This window comes from Antedon mediterranea, chromosome 8 (genome assembly GCF_964355755.1).
Source record: "Antedon mediterranea chromosome 8, ecAntMedi1.1, whole genome shotgun sequence".
NCBI lineage: Eukaryota > Metazoa > Echinodermata > Crinoidea > Comatulida > Antedonidae > Antedon > Antedon mediterranea.
This window is the reverse complement of record NC_092677.1, coordinates 11,004,628-11,024,074: the sequence shown is the minus strand read 5'-3', so window position 1 is coordinate 11,024,074 and position 19,447 is coordinate 11,004,628. Positions and strand designations below refer to the sequence as shown.

The 19,447-nt window shown below is 32.5% G+C and overlaps 1 protein-coding gene across 1 annotated transcript; it reads left to right on the top strand.

The window, feature by feature from the left end:
* The first annotated feature begins 177 nt into the window (after window positions 1-177).
* On the top strand, window positions 178-19,253 carry LOC140056028 (protein O-glucosyltransferase 2-like). Its single transcript, XM_072101247.1, has 10 exons — window positions 178-948; window positions 1,582-1,784; window positions 3,182-3,390; window positions 3,785-3,862; window positions 8,318-8,490; window positions 9,086-9,323; window positions 13,232-13,441; window positions 15,289-15,378; window positions 16,254-16,355; window positions 17,772-19,253. Exons 1-10 carry the CDS (start codon window positions 731-733, stop codon window positions 17,787-17,789), a joined length of 1,539 nt encoding a protein of 512 aa, XP_071957348.1. The 5' UTR covers window positions 178-730; the 3' UTR covers window positions 17,790-19,253.
* The last annotated feature ends 194 nt before the right edge of the window (window positions 19,254-19,447 follow it).

Below are 19,447 nucleotides of genomic sequence, written 5' to 3'. Positions count from 1 at the left end.
TACTGAGATAACGAAAATTTGAAAAAAAATGAATACTTTTATGTTAATTAGTAGGATAAGATAATGATATACAGTATTATCTTTATTTTGTTCGTTCTTATAACCAAAAAAGGAATTTTCCTTGTATTGCGCCCTCTATTGTGTGGAATATGACAGCGGAAATAAACTGACCTTGGTGGTGATTCGACCTACTAAACATCAACCATCCTTTTAACTTTCACGCTCTGATGATTTATTTGTATTACAAGCCCATTGTGAATTAATAATATAGTTGTAAAGTTAGCTGTCAATCCTTGTTTACTGTATGTAAACTTCAGCGGTGAATTTGAAGTTCCGTCATCATGTTTACAAATCGTAATTGCTGTCATCGTGCGTGACCTCTACTACTCTGCTTGCTGTGTGTGGTTGGTGTGTGTCAGGCTGGCTCGCGCTACTTATCGGAGGATGGACCGGACAAAGTCGTAGAGTGTGCGGAGGCGGAAATCTCTCAATCGTGAGACACCAATCAAGGGTCCAAAGTCAGCAGGCGATGAATCGAATGTCACATTTTTTGTTCATTACTTAGATAGAGAAGTAATAATTTGTTTTTCTCTTTCGGTATTTAATACTAGCCCCCTAGGATATTTTTCTTTAAATGTTTGATAACGAGATATCAAACACCGTCGTCGACTATCGTCTTTAAATTTATTTGTTTACATTTTTGTGTTCTCACTCAACAACAACCTCATTCATGATGCAGAGGATTCCAAGTTTACAAATGTTTATTCAGACAGTGTTTGCAAGTGTTATGTTTTTCAGTCTTGTGACATTAACAGAATCGGTAAAAGACAAACAGAAAAGAGTTGTTTGTCCGAAACAAACTATTGTATGGGGGCCAGGATTAAAGGCAGATTTTACTGTACCTGCGCGATATTTCTTTATACAAGCGGTGGATTTAAATGGTCAAAAGTAAGTGTTCATAAATATTTTAAAATGTAATGTCCCCCTGAAAAAATAATTTGTTCAATTTTTTTATAATAAGCCATTTTAATGTCACATAATAGTTATTCACTGTATTTTAAAACAAAAAATAGTCAAATTGGCTGCCAGCTAATGTGTGTTTGGTTGAATTTAAATGTTTATTTTGTCATTTTATAATATAAGTGAAAACATTATTTTTGTGTTTTTTTTCCTACGGAAGTTATTTACTTTGTTAAATTAAAACGTGAGCTATTCAACGTCTGATTTTATTAATTTAATTTCATGATTTGGGGGGACAATACAATTAATTATAAATCCTTACATTGCCTTTACTTTTTGTCTCTTTATTTGTAAGTTTAGTTGTATATTTATGTCAACTTGTGTAAAAGCATGCCACTCGGTAGACAGGCAGATCTATATATTATTAAAGTGGTGGCAGAAACACCCAGCCCCTCTACATTTTTTTAAAATACAGTCCAAAAGATAGTTTAAGTTATTACTGGGACAGATCTATCACTGCCTTCCAATTTCCATGTTTCATCCAAAGAAAGAACAAGAATAACTTCTTACTGGAGATACAGTAGTAGTAGTAATTTTTTGTTTAATAAAAATCTTTTTAAGTTTTACTGATTCACCTGGAGAAAATACGTATACAGTAAAAGTTGGTCCCAAAGACCGAAGAGGGCGTATTTGGTTACAGGTGCTCGACAGACATGATGGGTCATTCCTTGTACGATATCGAATGTTTGAAAGTTATCAAAATATGCAAGTTGATGTTAAAATTGGTGAGAAACATGTGGCCAAATCTCCATATACTCTAAAAGGTCAGTATGCATTTTTGGTTTTCATAATATTTATTCAACCAAAAAAGAAAATAAACAAGTTTAATAGAATATTTTAACATAACATTAACAATTTTGTTTCTTTTATTTGTTCTTATTTTTGTTTTGGTTAGGATCTGTGTTAGAATTTAAAAAAACTCAATCGGACCCCTAAACAAATAAAATATAATAGTTGAACAAAAAAACGCCATTATTTAACTTCAAGTTATCTATGTAAATATATTTAAAATAATAATTTAAAATAAAAATGTGAAATTTATCATAGTTATTAGAACTGACTAGTCTAGTGAATGACTCAAAATTATTATACAATGAAGATAAGGATACTGTAAGAATGAGAAAAAGCCTATGTATCCAAACCAAGATTCAAATTTGGAATGTTCTGCTTGGTTGCAAACAAGGCAGTAGAGAGAGGTTAAAAACAGATGAGGCAAAGATGCTTCAAATATAATTGATAAAATCCCAATTTGTTACATAACAATTAACATTGTAAAATTCTAATTTTAAAACTATAAATTTAAGTTGGACTGGCACTTTGAGTATAAAAACATTTATTGCAGCCCTCCCAATGAAAATCAATACACTTAACTATTGTGCAGGATCAATTGTGCAAGTGTGTTGAAAGGCGTTCCATTACAAGTCATTGGTTATGTGACCTATTTCAATTTGGTACTTAAACTACACAGCAGTATTTTATGGAATTTATACTGTAACATACTGTACATTACAATTACATTTTTACTGCCTCGTCTACCACTGTTTACAAAAGAAAAATGAATAGTAGCTTGCACTGGCATTTCACAATCACTGATAATATTGTGTTAAGAACTAACTTTCAAAATAACATGTGAATTAATAAAATAACGGAAACAAGGTGGAGGTGGGTTAGCTAATCCCTGCTCTTTAGAAATTGAAAAATAGACAAAAATATACATATTGTATACTATAAAATGAAAACACTCAGGTTAATATTTCAGGTGTTAGGCACTGAGATTATAGATTATACTATATGTATTAGAAGAGTCACACTAGAATGTCTCCTTTACACTGGAATTTCAGAATTACAAACACTGTAAATACTGTACTGTGTTGATTGCATTAGTATTTTTTTTTAAACTTTTAAAATAGCATGAAAATATGAATAAAAAAACATCCATTATATACAGTAAACATTAAGCTCTGTAATTCAACAATTAGTGTTCTTTATGATAGAAGATAATTTTAATTTGAAATGTTTATAATGTATAGGATACTAGTCATTTGAATAATGGGAAAGTTTCTCTATTTAATAGGGATGTCTCCTGAATAGAGGTGTCCTAAAGAAGGAGTTCTACTGTATGTCAATTATTGTTTTTCAATATTTTTGATTGTTTATCTAGGTCCTGTATATGATGAGAAATGTTACTGTCCTAATGGTCATGTTGATGATTGGTTGGATAGCATGCAATGCCGCCAAGATTTGCATCCGCAAATTGAGAAAGACTTGCTCAACTTTCCTTCTGTAAATCTTGACAACTTAGCAGAAAAAGTCATCGCAAAATATTCAGCTCACCATAGTTTATCACATTATACAATTATTAATAATAAAGTAAGATTTCTATAATTATTACTATTACTTTACCATATTTTATCACTGAGTTTAAATATGAATATTCATAATGAATATTGGTTTTTACTTTGAGAGAAGAGAGAAATTCCCTGGTATTTCTGTACTGTATGCCAAATTTGCCAATTTTGTACAGGTTTTGAATTATAAGTGGTGCACCGCCCCAGCCCCCTCAGTGCCTACTCGGTAATCCCTGTCTACACTATCAAACTAGTTTGACAAAAAAAAGTGTCATGTGCCCAAATATGGTAGTGATATGCCCAAATATGGTAGTGATATGCCCAAATATGGTAGTGATATGACATCATCATATCCATATATGGACATTTTTTGTCAGATCAAATCAGTTAGTGAAATTTGAAAATATGTTTTATAGATTTATAGGAAAACACATGGACTTCACACTGGCTTTAAGATGTTTTCAGATGCCTTCTTACTTTCTTTGACTCGAAAGGTAACAAATTGATTTGTTTTTCTCTGTATAGTTTTTACTGTATTAAAAATGATATGTTGAATAAATGATATACTATTACTATGAGATAAAAGAAAGTAGTGATACACAATACACAATTAAAGAAGAATTGTATTATTGAGAGCCTAGGATTCATTTCATCATCAGCCATTATAAATCCACTGCTGGATGAAGGTCTCAGCATCCAGTCTCTAAAACCATCTGTCTTTTTGCCTTGCTATACCAATTGTTACTGATTCAGTATTGTTGGAGTTTATCTCTCCAACGCTTTCTAGAATTCATTTCAAGCACCTTCAGAATTGCAATCACAGTAGGAATGTATTAATGTGCATTCAGATATAAAATTGTATTTAAACAAATGATATTTTCTTAGTAATTTACATTTGGATGCAATTTGCAATTGGTCAAGATTCCCAACCTAGACTAAAGCTCAGTCTACACTATCAAACTTGTTTGACGACAAAAAAAAGTGTGATGTGCCCAAATATGGTAGTAATATGCCCAAATATGGTAGTAATATGCCCAAATATGGTAGTGATATGACATCATCTTGCCCATATATGGGCACGTCGCATTTATTTGTCACATAAAAGTTTGGTAGTGTAGACTACTTTACATTCTAGTAACTACTTAGTACAGTAGCGGCTGAGTATAATCCAAGATTATCTCATGCTTACCAGGGATTATTATACTTAGGGCCTGTTCGTAGGGGTTGAAAATACCAGCTTATTCCCGATTTCCGTTCGCGTGGCCCAATTAACTTTTGCCTCAGGCTACAAAAAATTCGAGGTAAAATGTTCACCAAATTTGCAGGTTATTTCAGCGATAATCCAATTATACTCGGCCTTCGAGGATAATAAATCTCCGATAGAGGCAATGTGTCAAATTTTGACAAACGTTCGCTGCCTAGGCCCGTCATTTCTCCTACGAAGCTCTTCCATACACGCTTCGAGAGCGATCGTCAGCTGGTGCTGTCCTTGTTGGTGTAGACCGTTTAGGAATACACCCCGTTTAGTAGTAGGCCTAGCTGGTCGGTGGTGTTTCCGTCGTGTAACATTGGGCTCAAATTCTTCGTCAATGAGTAAAATAATGGTCGTCAGGAGAAGGCATATTTCGGCAGGATTATCGGCGTTAAGAGGCATAAGGTTTGTCGCAAGGATAAGCAGTGTAAAAGGTAGCAAGTAATTGTTATTGTAAAGAAAGATCGCAAGTAAAAAATATACAACACGAAACTAGCGTGCGAAAATGGGGTCGTAGGTTGTAAAGACAACTGACCTTAAAACGTAATTTCCGGTTTGTGATTCGTCGATTAAGCATTTAAGCGGTTAAATATTTCAAGTACGAACAACGCTCAATTTATAACCCGAGGCATGGGTGAAATTAAGCGCTTATTTTAACCACCGTACGAACACGACCTTAGATTGTGTAGAATTTATCATTAATTGTATCATATTTAGCCTACTGTAAATTACAGAGTGGCATTATACTATTTCCACACCCTACAGTAATTGTTGCCAAATTTCACTCCCAGACCACCTTCAATGTACTCGGATACAGTACAGTATACTATCTATTCTTATACTCAATTTTATCCCATTTTTTCACCTAAATAATATGACTTTCACACAAAAGTATTAATAATAGAAACAATATCATATTTCAATTTATATTTTGCATTCAAAATTATACAATACATTACTTTAAATCTAGTGTTTCCATCTTAAAATAGTGTTCTCAATGCACATTGTTACATACAAGTTTATCTATTTATCCTTTAGGTAGGTAACCTTATGAGTATGTAGTTTTGTGAATATACAATAGGAATAATGGATTTTTTAAAATCTAAATTGCCATATTTTTCCTAGTATAAACTGGTTAGCCAGATTACCCTAACATAACCTAGGTAGACTGCTTATAATGCCGGCATCTAGATTTAGCACAGTAAATGTATTATTGTCTATGACCAAAAACATTTAACAAAATGATGGTCATAAATGAGTACATATGACATATGATTATTAATTAAGTATTTATGTATTGAACAGTGTAAAAAATGTACCGTATTGAATTAAAAAATTGGTGAAATGGTTTGTAAATACTAAAACAGTTTCAAAACTAAAACATTTACTGAATTTGTTCATTGTTTAAGTTTACTTTCAAACTGTCTTTGAGATTAAAGGCAACTTCCAGCAGATTCACATGATGAATCAGCTAAGAATATCCCCTTAAGTCCATCTTAATCCCATTGGGATCAGTAACAGACAACATGTACTACAGCTGTTTAAATTAGACATACACAAACTACCAAGAATTTGTAAAGCTCAGACATGTTCAATGGTTATATCATTTAGATATTGACTTATATTTTTCGGTGAAAATATAACCTTTCTTCTTTCACCTCTTGATATTATTTGTACCATTGCACTCATAAATATTCATTATTTGTATACCATCGCATAAATTTCAATATGGAAAAAAATTAGTGCAATTGATTTAATCATAATAACAGAAAATGTTGGTAGCCTATTTCTGCTGCACAACATCAAATAACCATTTATCTGCTAAATTTGTACTCCCAAAATATTGTTTCAATATTTTTTATAACGGTTAACATTACCCAAAACACAATGCACGGTCAAACGTTGAAGCTGCAATAGTAGTGACTGATAGTCAAGTGGTCAATCAAAATAACCAAGTAACTCTTGCAAATGAAATTTGTCCTTTTTCTGATCATGAAATGTCAAAGTACAATTACAGAAACTGGGTCACTAAATTTATTTAAACTAGTAAAAATAAACATTATTGTGTATGGATATAATAAGTAATGAAGGGGGTGCTGCAATAATATAAAATAATAAAATATACCCTTTTTTTCTTAATTGTAAAGTCTATGTTGTTGCAAAGTTTACAAATACATTTCACTTTCAAGTGCTTTAGAACTTTCGGACACCCCTAGTTGTTTTGTGACTGTGCAATTTGGTAGTAGTCACTCTCATACTGTACATTTAAAGTAACACATCCAAATGCCAACTTTAAGTCAATGGCTACCAATGTCTCTGTGAGACGGTTATTTGAACCAGTACCAGTATTCGGGGGATACTTCCTTTGCTATTATTAAACGGATGAGGATATTTTTCGACACTATGCAGATATTCAAGGGACTCCTCCTATTCAGGCATTTCGCCGATTGAGGAGACATCCCCACCCCCTTTTCAGGGGACAATCCCCTCCCTTCTATTCAGGGGATACCCCATAGTAAGCACACTTTGTTTAGTACCAAAAGTGTCACCTTAATCAGACGGTCACACCACTACAATATACCATGAACAACATAGACATCAGTTTTTCCCAAAATTTGTCGTGGTGTATAATAAACGTTTTATAAAATGGTATAGACATATCCGGTGCATCGTAACTACCCACAGTGTTTGCGTTTTATTTGAGTGTGAAACAAAAGGCTTTAAAACTGTGTAATCCGTTAATGTACATTTTGTGTTCAATCAGCCGTAAGAGATTTAAAGTGTATTATACAAAGTGAAATAAGTTGTTTATAGTATTTACCTATTGATTTTTTAATGTCTAGCAAAGAAAGGATTTGATTTAAGTGTTAAAAGATTAAAAACTGTTTTTGTTATGAAATGTTTACTACCGCAAGAAGTTAGTAGTAAACCTTTCATTCACTAAAAAATGGGTCAATTATAACACACCTGGGAGATTTATTTCACACCTCCTTGAACCGAATGTCTTTGCCATTTGATTGGTTAATTTCATATCATGTGTTCAGTAATAGTTCTATTGCACGGTATATGTTCTATTTAATGGTTCTATTACACAGCAGCCTTTCATTCACTAAACATGGGTCAATTATAACACACCTGGGAGATTTATTTCACACCTCCCTAAACCGATTTTGACCATTTGATTGGTTAATTTCATATCATGTGTTCAGTAATAGTTCTATTGCATGGTATACGTTCTATTTAATGGTTCTATTACACAGCAGCCTTTCATTCATTAAAAATGGGTCAATTATAACACACCTGGGAGATTTATTTCACACCTACCTAAACCGATTTTGACCATTTGATTGGTTAATTTCATATCATGTGTTCAGTAATAGTTCTATTGCACGGTATACGTTCTATTTACTGGTTCTATTACACAGCAGCCTTTCATTTACTAAAAATGGGTCAATTATAACACACCTGGGAGATTTATTTCACATCTTCCTAAACCAAATTTGAAATTTGATTGGTTAATTTCATATGTGTTCAGTAATAGTTCTATTGCATCGTATACGTTCTATTTGATGGTTATATTATACGGCAGCTTTTGATAGAATTTTGTGCAGCTTGGATCAACTTTCATAATAGAATGAAAACATATACTTATCGCGCAATTTTTAACTTTCTAATATTTTATGTTTTTTTAAAACAGGTTAGATTACCCGATATGGAGTTTTTCATAAACCTAGGTGACTGGCCTTTAGTAAAAAAGACAAATAAAAAGAATGTATTGCCGATCTTCTCATGGTGCGGGTCAAATGAAACTTACGACATAGTACTTCCGACATACGATGTCACAGAATCAACTCTAGAAACAATGGGAAGGTATGTTGCACCTTATGGCATAATTTATTTATTTAATCTTTCTTTATTCTGAAATACACTTTCAATACAATGTACTGATTTCCAAAGTGGTTCAGTTCTTAACTACATAAATGTAAAACAAAATATAGTATATAAAATGGACAAAGAAAATATGAAATTAAACCTAAAATTGTCAAAATCAAATTAACACAATTAAAGTAAGCACATTTAAAGTAAGCACATTTAAAGATATAAAAACAGAAATAATTGAGATTTTTAAACAAGATAAAAGAAGTTTTAATCATTGAGCATTAATTAGATTTAGTTTTGAATTAAAATTTAAGTTTTGATATTTGTGATTTGAAAGTTGATACTGTCATATCATAAATATAAATATGATTTCTTTTGGCATAAAAACATGGTCTTACTTTAAGCTCTGTCTACACTATCAAATATTATGTGAACAAAAAATAAGACGAGCCCATGGACATGATGATGTCATATCACTACACTATTTTTAAATATCATATTTGGGCACATCAAACTTTTTTTGTCAAACTAGTTTGATAGTGTAGACAGAGCTTTAGTCTCAAACATTTGGTTTGTTTTTTTGTAGAGTTTCTTTAGATTTGTTGTCTGTCCAAGCTAACACGCAACCAAAATGGGAAGAAAAAGTTGGCAAAGGCTTCTGGCGTGGACGTGATAGTCGCAAAGAACGTCTGGAGCTTGTGAAGTTAGCCAGGAACCACACAGACTTGATAGATGCAGGTTTAACAAACTTCTTCTTCTTCGAGTATAAAGAGGAGCTGTATGGGCCCAAACATAAACATGTCTCCTTCTTCGATTTTTTCAAGGTAAGTACAGGTTTATATCGTGTTCACGCGATCGGCTCAAGAGAGCTGAAAGAGATCTAGTCTTTGTCATGAGTAACCAACCCATATGTAATAAAATCTGAATTTTTGTAACGGAGCTCTGGCTTGGTGATTAATGTGCTTACCTTCCAATCCTAAGGTCCAGGGTTCAATTCTGACCTAGTGCTAGGGTTCAATCCTGACCTAGTGCCAGGGTTATAACTCACGACTCACATTCAACTGTACTCCCTAGGCCTTAAGTGAGTCTTAATTTATAAGCATGATAAATTCTAAAAAAATGTATCCATCCCGCAATTGGATGCGTATGTTGGATGCGTATGAAGAAGAAAAAAAAACACTGCTGGGAAAAAAACACCCACAATAATTTTATTATGGGAATACTATCCAAGTCATTGTGGATTCTACCTCGCATTCATATTTGTAACTTTGAATTATTTTTATTAATAGTATTTATTATTCATCCACACGTGCACATAAATAATGCGATTGTTAAATAAATCGACCAACCATAGTTTCCTAGATGCATTGTGAACGACAATGTCACTCATGACATCAATATTACATCACATACAAAACATGTTTGTAATGTGTGTCTAGAATACATAATAGGATAGTGTTGTGCTAGAATTGTGTCATAGAATTAAAAAACCTACCCCTATCCCCTTCCCAACATAGTATGCTATTATTTGTTATGATATGATATTTGATGTGAAGTTACACAGCAAAACCTACTAATTGAATTATCAAAACATATGTTTGTTTGTACAGTAGGTGTGGTAGCACGATGTGCATTAAACCGTGGTAATACCTATAATGCACGCAATATTCATTTAATTGTGGCCAATCTTCAAAGACTTTGAAAGCGTTCTGCACCAATAATAAACAAAGATTAAACCACATAAAGGAAAAGAGTGGGTGGCAAAATGAGGAGGCTTCTGTGTTTAAAAATTAAAATTAAGCATTGTTCTCTGGTTGTTATTATATTATAATTATTTTAAAAAGTCTTTACATAGTTGGGTATTACTTGTTAAAATAAAAGAGATGATTTTAAATAGGGATGCACTCAAAACAAAACTTATCTAGATATAGTTGGAGCAGTAAAGCTCTGTCCACACTATCAAACTTGTTTGACAAAAAAAAAAGGAAAAAGTGTGATGTGCCCAAATATGGTAGTGACATGGTAAAATAGACCTGGGCAGACATTTTTTTTAAAACAAATTCTCACCAAAAAGAGTAATTTCTCTGAATTCTGCTGACTTCAACTCATTAGAGTTTATTAAGGATGTTTATTTTGTAGGCCTACTAGTACCTTTCAGGATATGATTTAATGTATTAATAAAGTTTGCAGGAACTTTTTGATTTCCTTATTCCTAGAGGAGAACTTCCTCCCTGTGAGCGATTCCAACCTAATTGATTTCCTACAGTATATAGGCCTATTCATAGTAGGCCTACAGTGTATATAAAATCTTTTTTTAAATCCAGGTCACTTTCAGTTTACACTAAACATTGCAGGGATTTAAAATAAATTGTGGAAAGCGAAAAATATTGAATGCTCCTAGTTCTGGTGGTGGAACAAGTCTTCTATGGACTATAAAAGGTAGGTCCAGTGTACACAGTAATAATCCGTGTGCACAAGCGAAGTTCATCATATCATTTAAGTAGGGGTTAGCCCGGTGAACTGGCCAACAAAATAGCCCCTGTATCAGAAGGATTATCACCTATCTGATAGGACAGTGATTAATTTACTGTTGGTAATCCTTGGCCACATGTGCCTGAAGACATACAATGAATATAATAAAGAAGGGTTGGGGAGGGAATAATGGTCATATTCAAGATAATGCTTTACCTCAACTCCCGCATTTTTAAGAACAAGTAAATATAGAGAATTAACACCTCCTTTGGGACACCTTTATTAATCGGACACTTTGATGGATCTTGGAAGTGGCCCCCCAAAAAATTCAAAATATGTCCTATTGTAGTTTAAAATCTACATGATTGATGAATCAATAACAGAAAAACATCGAACAATTGATGGTTGAAGTCTCAGATGACGGCTTTTAACCCTCAAGCAACTTTGCTTAATAATAATAATACCTGTGAAAGTGGAAAATGAACTTTGTGTCAAGAACTTGCTTGAATTCACTAAGCAGCTTAATTCAGTCACAAGTACCATCTTGAGTAAAAGCCTATAAATTGGTTATTTCATGAAAAGTAGTCACTGTATATATGGCATAATTTTTAATTTGCCCTTCTTGAAAATACTTGAGTAGCTTAATTACAGTGAGAAATAGTTGAAGCATTTGTTTACAAAACAAAACCCTGAAAACTCAAGGGCTGCAAAATCATCAGCAATTTATAAAAATACTGTACAGTATTTAAAACATTTGAAAAGGATTTTACATGCTAATTTTTAGTTGATTTTAAGACGAAGACAGTTGTTTAATGTTTTTAAAAACCTCATTCAAAGTCAGACAGTTGTTTAATTTTCTAAAAAAAGCCTCATTGAAAGTCAGAGGCAGATCCCGGGGTGAGGCTAGCAGATATCTATAAGACTATTACAGTAATATTATGTTAGCGCTTCCCTGTATAATAAATCCTGGATGCACTCCTGACTGTACCACATCTTTTTTACAGTACTCCTATCAACATAACTCCTAAATAATCAACCTCACTCCTAACCCTCTAAATCCTCCCCTCAGTCTCATGAACTAAACACCACCCTCAACGTAGATGTGTGTGTGGTATTGGTAATTATTCATTGTGTGGCCTTTGTATTGGTGTTTAGTAAGCCTGATAGAAATTTAGAGAATTAGCTATAAATCTTTTTGCAGACGAAACATTTTGCTACTACTGTACTACCAAGACATGCAACCCTTGGCTCTATCTGAGTTATATGTCAAGAAGAGAATTTATTTGAAAATTGAAAGCAAAATACACCTTTGTTAAATTGACTGATTACCCTTAAAGTCATTTGAAAGTGTTTAAATACTGCATTATGTTGCATTTGCTTGAATTTAACTGTTTGCCAAGTCCAGATATTCCAATGCCTGCTACACACGAACCCACAGGCGTTAGTAAATACAAATTTTAATAAAAGTCAAAAGTTGCTATTGAGGGGCACTCATATTGAGGAAAAATGGTAATGGGGCACAAAGGTTAATAGGGGTTTTTCTGTAAAGTCATGTAATGTCATCACTGGTTAGTTGTGTTTGAATAAGTTATTCCTTTTTCAATTTGGCAACATGGATGGCAGTTGAATGTTCTTGTTGCATGGTGGAAGTAGCTTATTTATCAGTTCCTTTCAACTATCTGTATGTGACCATCTTGCTAGTACTTCCGTCAAGGATATGTTTGTTTAGTAGTCAATAAATCTAAATATAGACTTTTTTCAAATGCCACACACATAGTTTTTAATGTTTTACAATGTATATATAGATATTAATAGAAAGAATGGAAATTCTAAACTACCCAGCTATGACAATGTAAAATGATTCAGAGTAGAATAGAATTTAATGATTTAGATAGAGAAGAAGAAAGAAGAAATTCACCCAACGTATACCTAAACATATAGATTCTATAAATCTTTTTTTTTCCTTAAATGCTATTACTGACGACATAGCAGTGGAAATGTTACTGTATTTTATAAATTCTGTAGTTTACATACCAGTTGATTCAATAGCAAATTATTTCCAGTTAATCTGAATCGTGGTTCTCACTATGATCACAAGTGGGAACAGATGACTCAACAGTGCTTCAAACATCGCAGATTTCACGCAGGCGGGGCAAACACAATTATTTAGAATGGAATTTTCTTACGTTGCATTTCGCTAGTGGGAACCAAGCTTAACTCTAAAATAGATTTTTTTTTAAATTTCTATTGTCTTTTTTAGTACAAATATCAAGTAAACATCGATGGTACAGTTGCAGCCTACAGACTACCATATCTACTCTGTGGAAACAGCGTTGTGTTGAAGCACGATTCAATTTATTACGAACACTTCTACGATGAGTTACAGCCTTGGGTCCACTACATCCCTTTTAATCAAAATCTGTCAGATTTATTAGACAAGATAAAGTGGGCACAAGAACACGATGAAGAGGTAAGGAAACATAGAACAAAGTTTTCCTGAATAGGGGTTGGTTTTAGTGTTAAAACATATATTTTTCGTTTCATCAGACAGTATCCCCTTAATTGGAATTCCCCCTGAATAGGAGTGTCCCAAGAGAGGACTTCTTTTTTAAATTACGGTCAATCCTTATTCAGAGGACAGTATTAAGAAGATACACAAAGGTGTCCTCTTAATAGTGGTTCTAATCTAAAGTACTTATAAGCAGGGGGGCCACAACTGAACTGGACTCCATCCACTTACATTTACTGTTTTGTGTCGATAGCCTATTGTTTTTTCAAACAACAATAATAATAACATTTATTTAGAACCAGGAATGAGAAAAAGCTAAAGCCCAATCAGATTACAATAAAAATCAAATGTACAATGAAAATATTTTAATAACTCGAATATAAACCTGTCTCTAAACAATCGGAAGAAATTGCACCTTTCGTGGAAAACGGGAGATGACTTTTTGAGAAACTCTCCGGTATCACAAAACACTTGAGGTCTACACTAGTTAGGCTACCTACCAGAATCATGTTACAGTGCTATCAACTTATTTTTGGATAATGTCCATAGCCATAGATGAAGATCTATAATTATGTTTTGATATTTTAACTGCATATAACCAAAACAAACAAACAAACACAATGTGAATAATATAGAGTATGCCTGCATTTATACAATAACTAGTTTAATTTCTTATCTCATTGCTACGTTGTGAATGAACAAAAAACTTTTAAATATACTAGTAATCAAATTACTTTTCAGCAAGATTGAAAGTAAACAGAAACTGTAGACAGTGGCATAAAATAAACCGAACAATTTGAAATTGGAACTTATTCTTATTGTGTATGTCTATTGGAAAGTCAAACACAATTGTATACCATTGTTGTTTGACAATAGCCGGAAGTTTGCTCAAAAGGCGTATCCCTGTTTATACTGTGATGACATCAAAGAATAGAACGCAAGCCAAAATGATACAGTGTAGTAGTCCGACTTTTTTTAAAGATTATAATATAATGTATTCAATGAACTATGAAATTTGACCTAGATGGATCCCATGCTGCGAGTTGACCCATTTTATTTCATCAAAAGAAAGAATACAAAAAGTATTACAAATGCATTCAAAAGATTTCTTTGATATTGTTTGTTCAATAAGTTTTGATTTATGTTTCGTCAATAATAAAATTAAATTCTATAATACTAATAGAAAAAAGCTTACCTTCAATTAATATTATTACCTTGATTTAACCTGGCTCATGCTATGCATGAGTAGATGTAACACGCTATATAAAAGCTGTCAATCAAATTGTTGGTTTAATAAAAAATATATAATCAAAATCTTGGACAAATTAAATACTGTATGTGAAGATTTGATATTAAGTGTAGTCAAACCATAGAGACCACTATTCACAATAAAATCTGTCATGGTATATTTTTAGTCGCGTGCAATGCTACTCTACAGCTCACTATGTCTGTCGGTTGGTCGGTCAGTCAGTTGGTTGGTCGATCGGTCAGTTGGTTGGTCGGTAAATACTAACTTGAGCACGCGACTGCAGCCATGTATATGGCCTTGTTTGCCTTATCATAACCAAGACTAGAGGAGCCTAGTAATGCCTAGTTGTGCATTTATGCACATACAGATATTTTGTTTTTTATTGTATTTCTCAATAGAAACGTGACAAAATTTCACCATTACCTTGAGAGTTCTGAATAATATTAACACAACAAACATTGTACCAGACATACCATGTATTTTTTTATATTTTGAACTGGTAAACTTTCAGCTTATGTTGAACCATTAATAATTAGTTATTTTACAATTTTATTTTTAGGCAGAACAAATTGGTCAAAATGCACAGGCTTATGTGAAAAAGAACTTGTTATCAAATCAAATATATTGTTATTACTACCAAGCTCTTACGGTAAGTTACATTTTTGGAGGGTTTTCACATTTTGAATTATAAATTATTTTCCCAAAGTGTCTCATAAAATCTTTTCCTTTTTGTAAATAAACTGAATGTTTTTGGGGAAAAAATGTTAAGTTCAGTAATCTATCCAGATAAAAAAACTGTCGTTTCAAGTAAAGCCCATATTAAAAATACTGAATACAAAAACTTCTGTAACACTATCAAACCAGTTTGACAATGTGATGTGTCCTTATATGGACATGATAATGTCATAGCACTACTATATTTGGTCACATCACACTTTTTTGTCACTAAATTGATAGTGTAGACAGAGCTATAAGGTTTGGCTTTGGTTTGTCAACCTGTATGTCCTCGTCATGATGTGGAATCTAAACGTCCCTAATATTAGCGTACTAAAAGCCACTGTGACTGGGTGGTTAACATGCTTGCCTTCCATTTTGAGAGTCCTAAGTTTAAGTCCAAGCTCTGTCAAAGTATGAGGATTTTTTTAAACACAACAATGGCGCTCTCTAATTCACATGATGAGACTTAAATATGTGTTATAAAGCTCTGTCTACACTATCAAACTAAGTTTAACAAAAAAAAAGTGTGATGTGCCCAAATATGTTGTTGATGTGGCCAAATATGGTAGTGATATGACATTATCATGTCCATGAGCACATCACATTTTTTGTCACATAAAGTTTGCTTGTGTAAACAGAGCTTCAGTTGTCATCAGTGGTCATATTTATCAAATTTGCATAGCAAAAAAATCAACCTGACTTTGTATCAATGCAATGATGATAACCAAAATCAGTATAAAAAACAAATAATAAAATATGATTCAATATCAATATGATTTGATTTGCTTTTTCATTTAAACTTATTAGGAATATTCTAAAAGATTTAAATCTAACCCAAGGATCCATGAAGGTATGGAAGAAGTTTTACAGCCAGATGAGAGCAAGTGTCAGTGTGACAGGAAGATGTCGGTAAGCTATTCAAATTTAGTTAGACCAGAAAATAAAATGTTTCTAAAGCTCTGTACCCATTCGGACGCAGCGAAAGGATGCAAGTGAGTTGACAAATGACAGTTTGAATAATTCATCACTTTTGATTGGTCACAACTTACATCCTTGCGTTGCATCCTAGTGGGAACCAAGCTTTGTGGCAGCAATAGGGAGTTTTCATTTTCGTCCGACAACCTACACATTGGTGTGTCTCGATCTTTATAGAATTCGCCAACTGTGTCAAGAAAGGGAGACTTTCCCGCATGTGCACAATGATAAAAAGCAATATTCCAAAAATCCATATTACATTATTACTACACTGAATCCACCCTTTTGGAGCAGAGTATGAGTAGACACCCCAGATATAAGCACACTCTCTAAGCTTATTTGGGAGCGTGAGTGGCCAAGCGGTTAATTACATAACATAACATTGGCAAGGGGTCAAGGCTTACTAGCTCCTAGTTCTGGTGGTAGAACGAGTCTTCTTGGATAAGGACTATAAACCATAGGTCCAGTGTATATATCTAGCTGATCATGTGCCTTTTAAAGAACATCTTTCGAGACGAGTAGGGCCTTATCCCGGTGTACTAGTCCACACACACAGCCACTGTTAAATTAAGACTTGACCGTTTTAGAGTTGTTGGTCTATTCTTCTCTAATGTACATCTAAGTGAATAAATAAATTGTTTTTAAATAAATAAATAAATTATCCATATTTTGTGTTGTTTCATTAGAAAATTCAACTCAACTGTACATATGTTCTATTGTGATCAGTTGCATTCAATTGCGATCAGTTGCATTCAATTGCGATCATTTGCATTCAATTGCGATCAGTTGCATTCAATTGCGATCAGTTGCATTCAATTGCGATCAGTTGCATTAAATTGCGATCAGTTGCATTTAATTGCGATCAGTTGCATTCAATTGCGATCAGTTGCATTCAATTGCGATCAGTTGCATTCAATTGCGATCAGTTGCATTCAATTGCGATCAGTTGCATTCAATTGCGATCAGTTGCATTCAATTGCGATCAGTTGCATTCAATTGCGATCAGTTGCATTCAATTGCGATCAGTTGCATTCAATTGCGATCAGTTGCATTCAATTGCGATCAGTTGCATTCAATTGCGATCAGTTGCATTCAATTGCGATCAGTTGCATTCAATTGCGATCAGTTGCATTCAATTGCGATCAGTTGCATTCAATTGCGATCAGTTGCATTCAATTGCGATCAGTTGCATTCAATTGCGATCAGTTGCATTCAATTGCGATCAGTTGCATTCAATTGCGATCAGTTGCATTCAATTGCGATCAGTTGCATTCAATTGCGATCAGTTGCATTTATCCCAAAATTAATTTGCATATTCACAATTGATTTTACTTTTTTTTGTTCTTTCAGAACCGAGATGAGTTATAGAAATAAGAACTATCATTGTATCACCAAATATATAGTTTGTCTTCCACAATTTATAAATACTTTTTGTAGTTTAAGAAACAAACATTTTAAACAGTTTTATAGTATTATAAAATAACAAATGTGTAGTTTTAACTGACTAAATAAATTGAGCTCAAAATGAAAAACATTTAAAATTCATTTAAAGTATAATCAGTTCATTTGATTTTTTAACAAAGTTTAAACAGTTTTAACATAAAATATGTGTAGTTTTAACTGCTATATAATAGAATATACGATACAGTACTGTATATGTAAGATAAATTAAGCTTAAATGAAAAACATTTAAAATTCATTTTAAAGTTTAAACAGTTCATGCAATTTAAAATAACATGTGTAGTTTTATCTGCTATGTAATATAATATACGATACATTAGTATAATTATATGTAAGATAAATTAAGCTTAAATGAAAAACATTTAAAATTCATTTTAAAGTTTAATCAGTTCATTTAACATTTTTCTTTTTAATCTTTAATAAATGTTAAATTAAGGTTTTCGCACGGTGCTTACGTAGCAGTATGCATGCTGCTTTTTTCACCCACGGGAACAAAACTTTGCACGGGCATTATCGATTATTAAACAATATAGATTTTAGGTGCTATGATGTCTCTATAAATATTCTTTTATTTTAATAAATATTTTTATTATTAAGTTACTGTACAGTTTTTTAAAACAAAATATTTTATACAGTATATATAAAGGTTTCTTAATTAATGTCGTATATATATTATATTATATAAATACTTTTATTCATTTTAAATTTGTATTGATGATTTTCTACAGATAGTCTTTCTGTATATTCCAGGTTATTGTAAATATGCGCTAAGTACACAGTAGTTCATGTTGCAGAAACATGACCCAACCAACGTTATGATTAAAAGCACCAAGTAGATTTCAAATATTTTTTATTGTTAAAAAAATATTTGCAACGAAAAAGGATAAATTTTGTTTTTGTTTTTTGTTTAGTTTTATGGATATGAAATGCATGTTTTTTCTTTTATAATATTCTATAGTAAACTAACAATAGTGCCAGATTTATTTTAAATGTTACAGTGCCCAAATGATAAGGGTATAAAATAAAGGGTATAACCCACCTCCACCCATGACTTATTGTTATATTATTACTTACACTCAAACAATATTTTAACTACGACTTTCTTTTTTTTCTTTTTTTTAACTAGTACCTAATGTGCTATGTACCCAAATGATTTATGTCTAACCTGTTGCTGTTATTACAATTTAATTATATATATATTATAACGCAACCTAAGAAAATGCCCTTTCAATAATTGTGTTTTCCTCTGCCTTCGTGAAATCAAACCTATGATGTTTGCACCACTTGTGATTACGCAATACATCTATTTGCGTCGATGCGTCGCTGCATTGCGTTCTAGTGGCAACCAATATGTTCATTTTAAGTATTACTTTCTTTATGTACCTAATGTACCCAAATGTTTTATGTTTAACCTATTGCAGTTATTGCAATTTAATTATATTTATTATATATATAATGAGTACCTTAAGAAAAACCCTATAATAAATACATATTGTTTGAATTAAATCTTATGGAACAGGAATGACTAAAAAATAAGAAAAAGAGGAGCAAGAAAACATAGGTCT

Bases quoted from the DNA above. Each gene is read 5' to 3' on its own strand.
- LOC140056028 (XM_072101247.1), top strand. From the start codon at position 731: ATGATGCAGAGGATTCCAAGTTTACAAATGTTTATTCAGACAGTGTTT. The intron at 949-1,581 runs GTAAGTGTTCAT...AATCTTTTTAAG, and splicing joins GTGGATTTAAATGGTCAAAA to TTTTACTGATTCACCTGGAG. The intron at 13,442-15,288 runs GTAAGGAAACAT...TTTTATTTTTAG, and splicing joins CACAAGAACACGATGAAGAG to GCAGAACAAATTGGTCAAAA.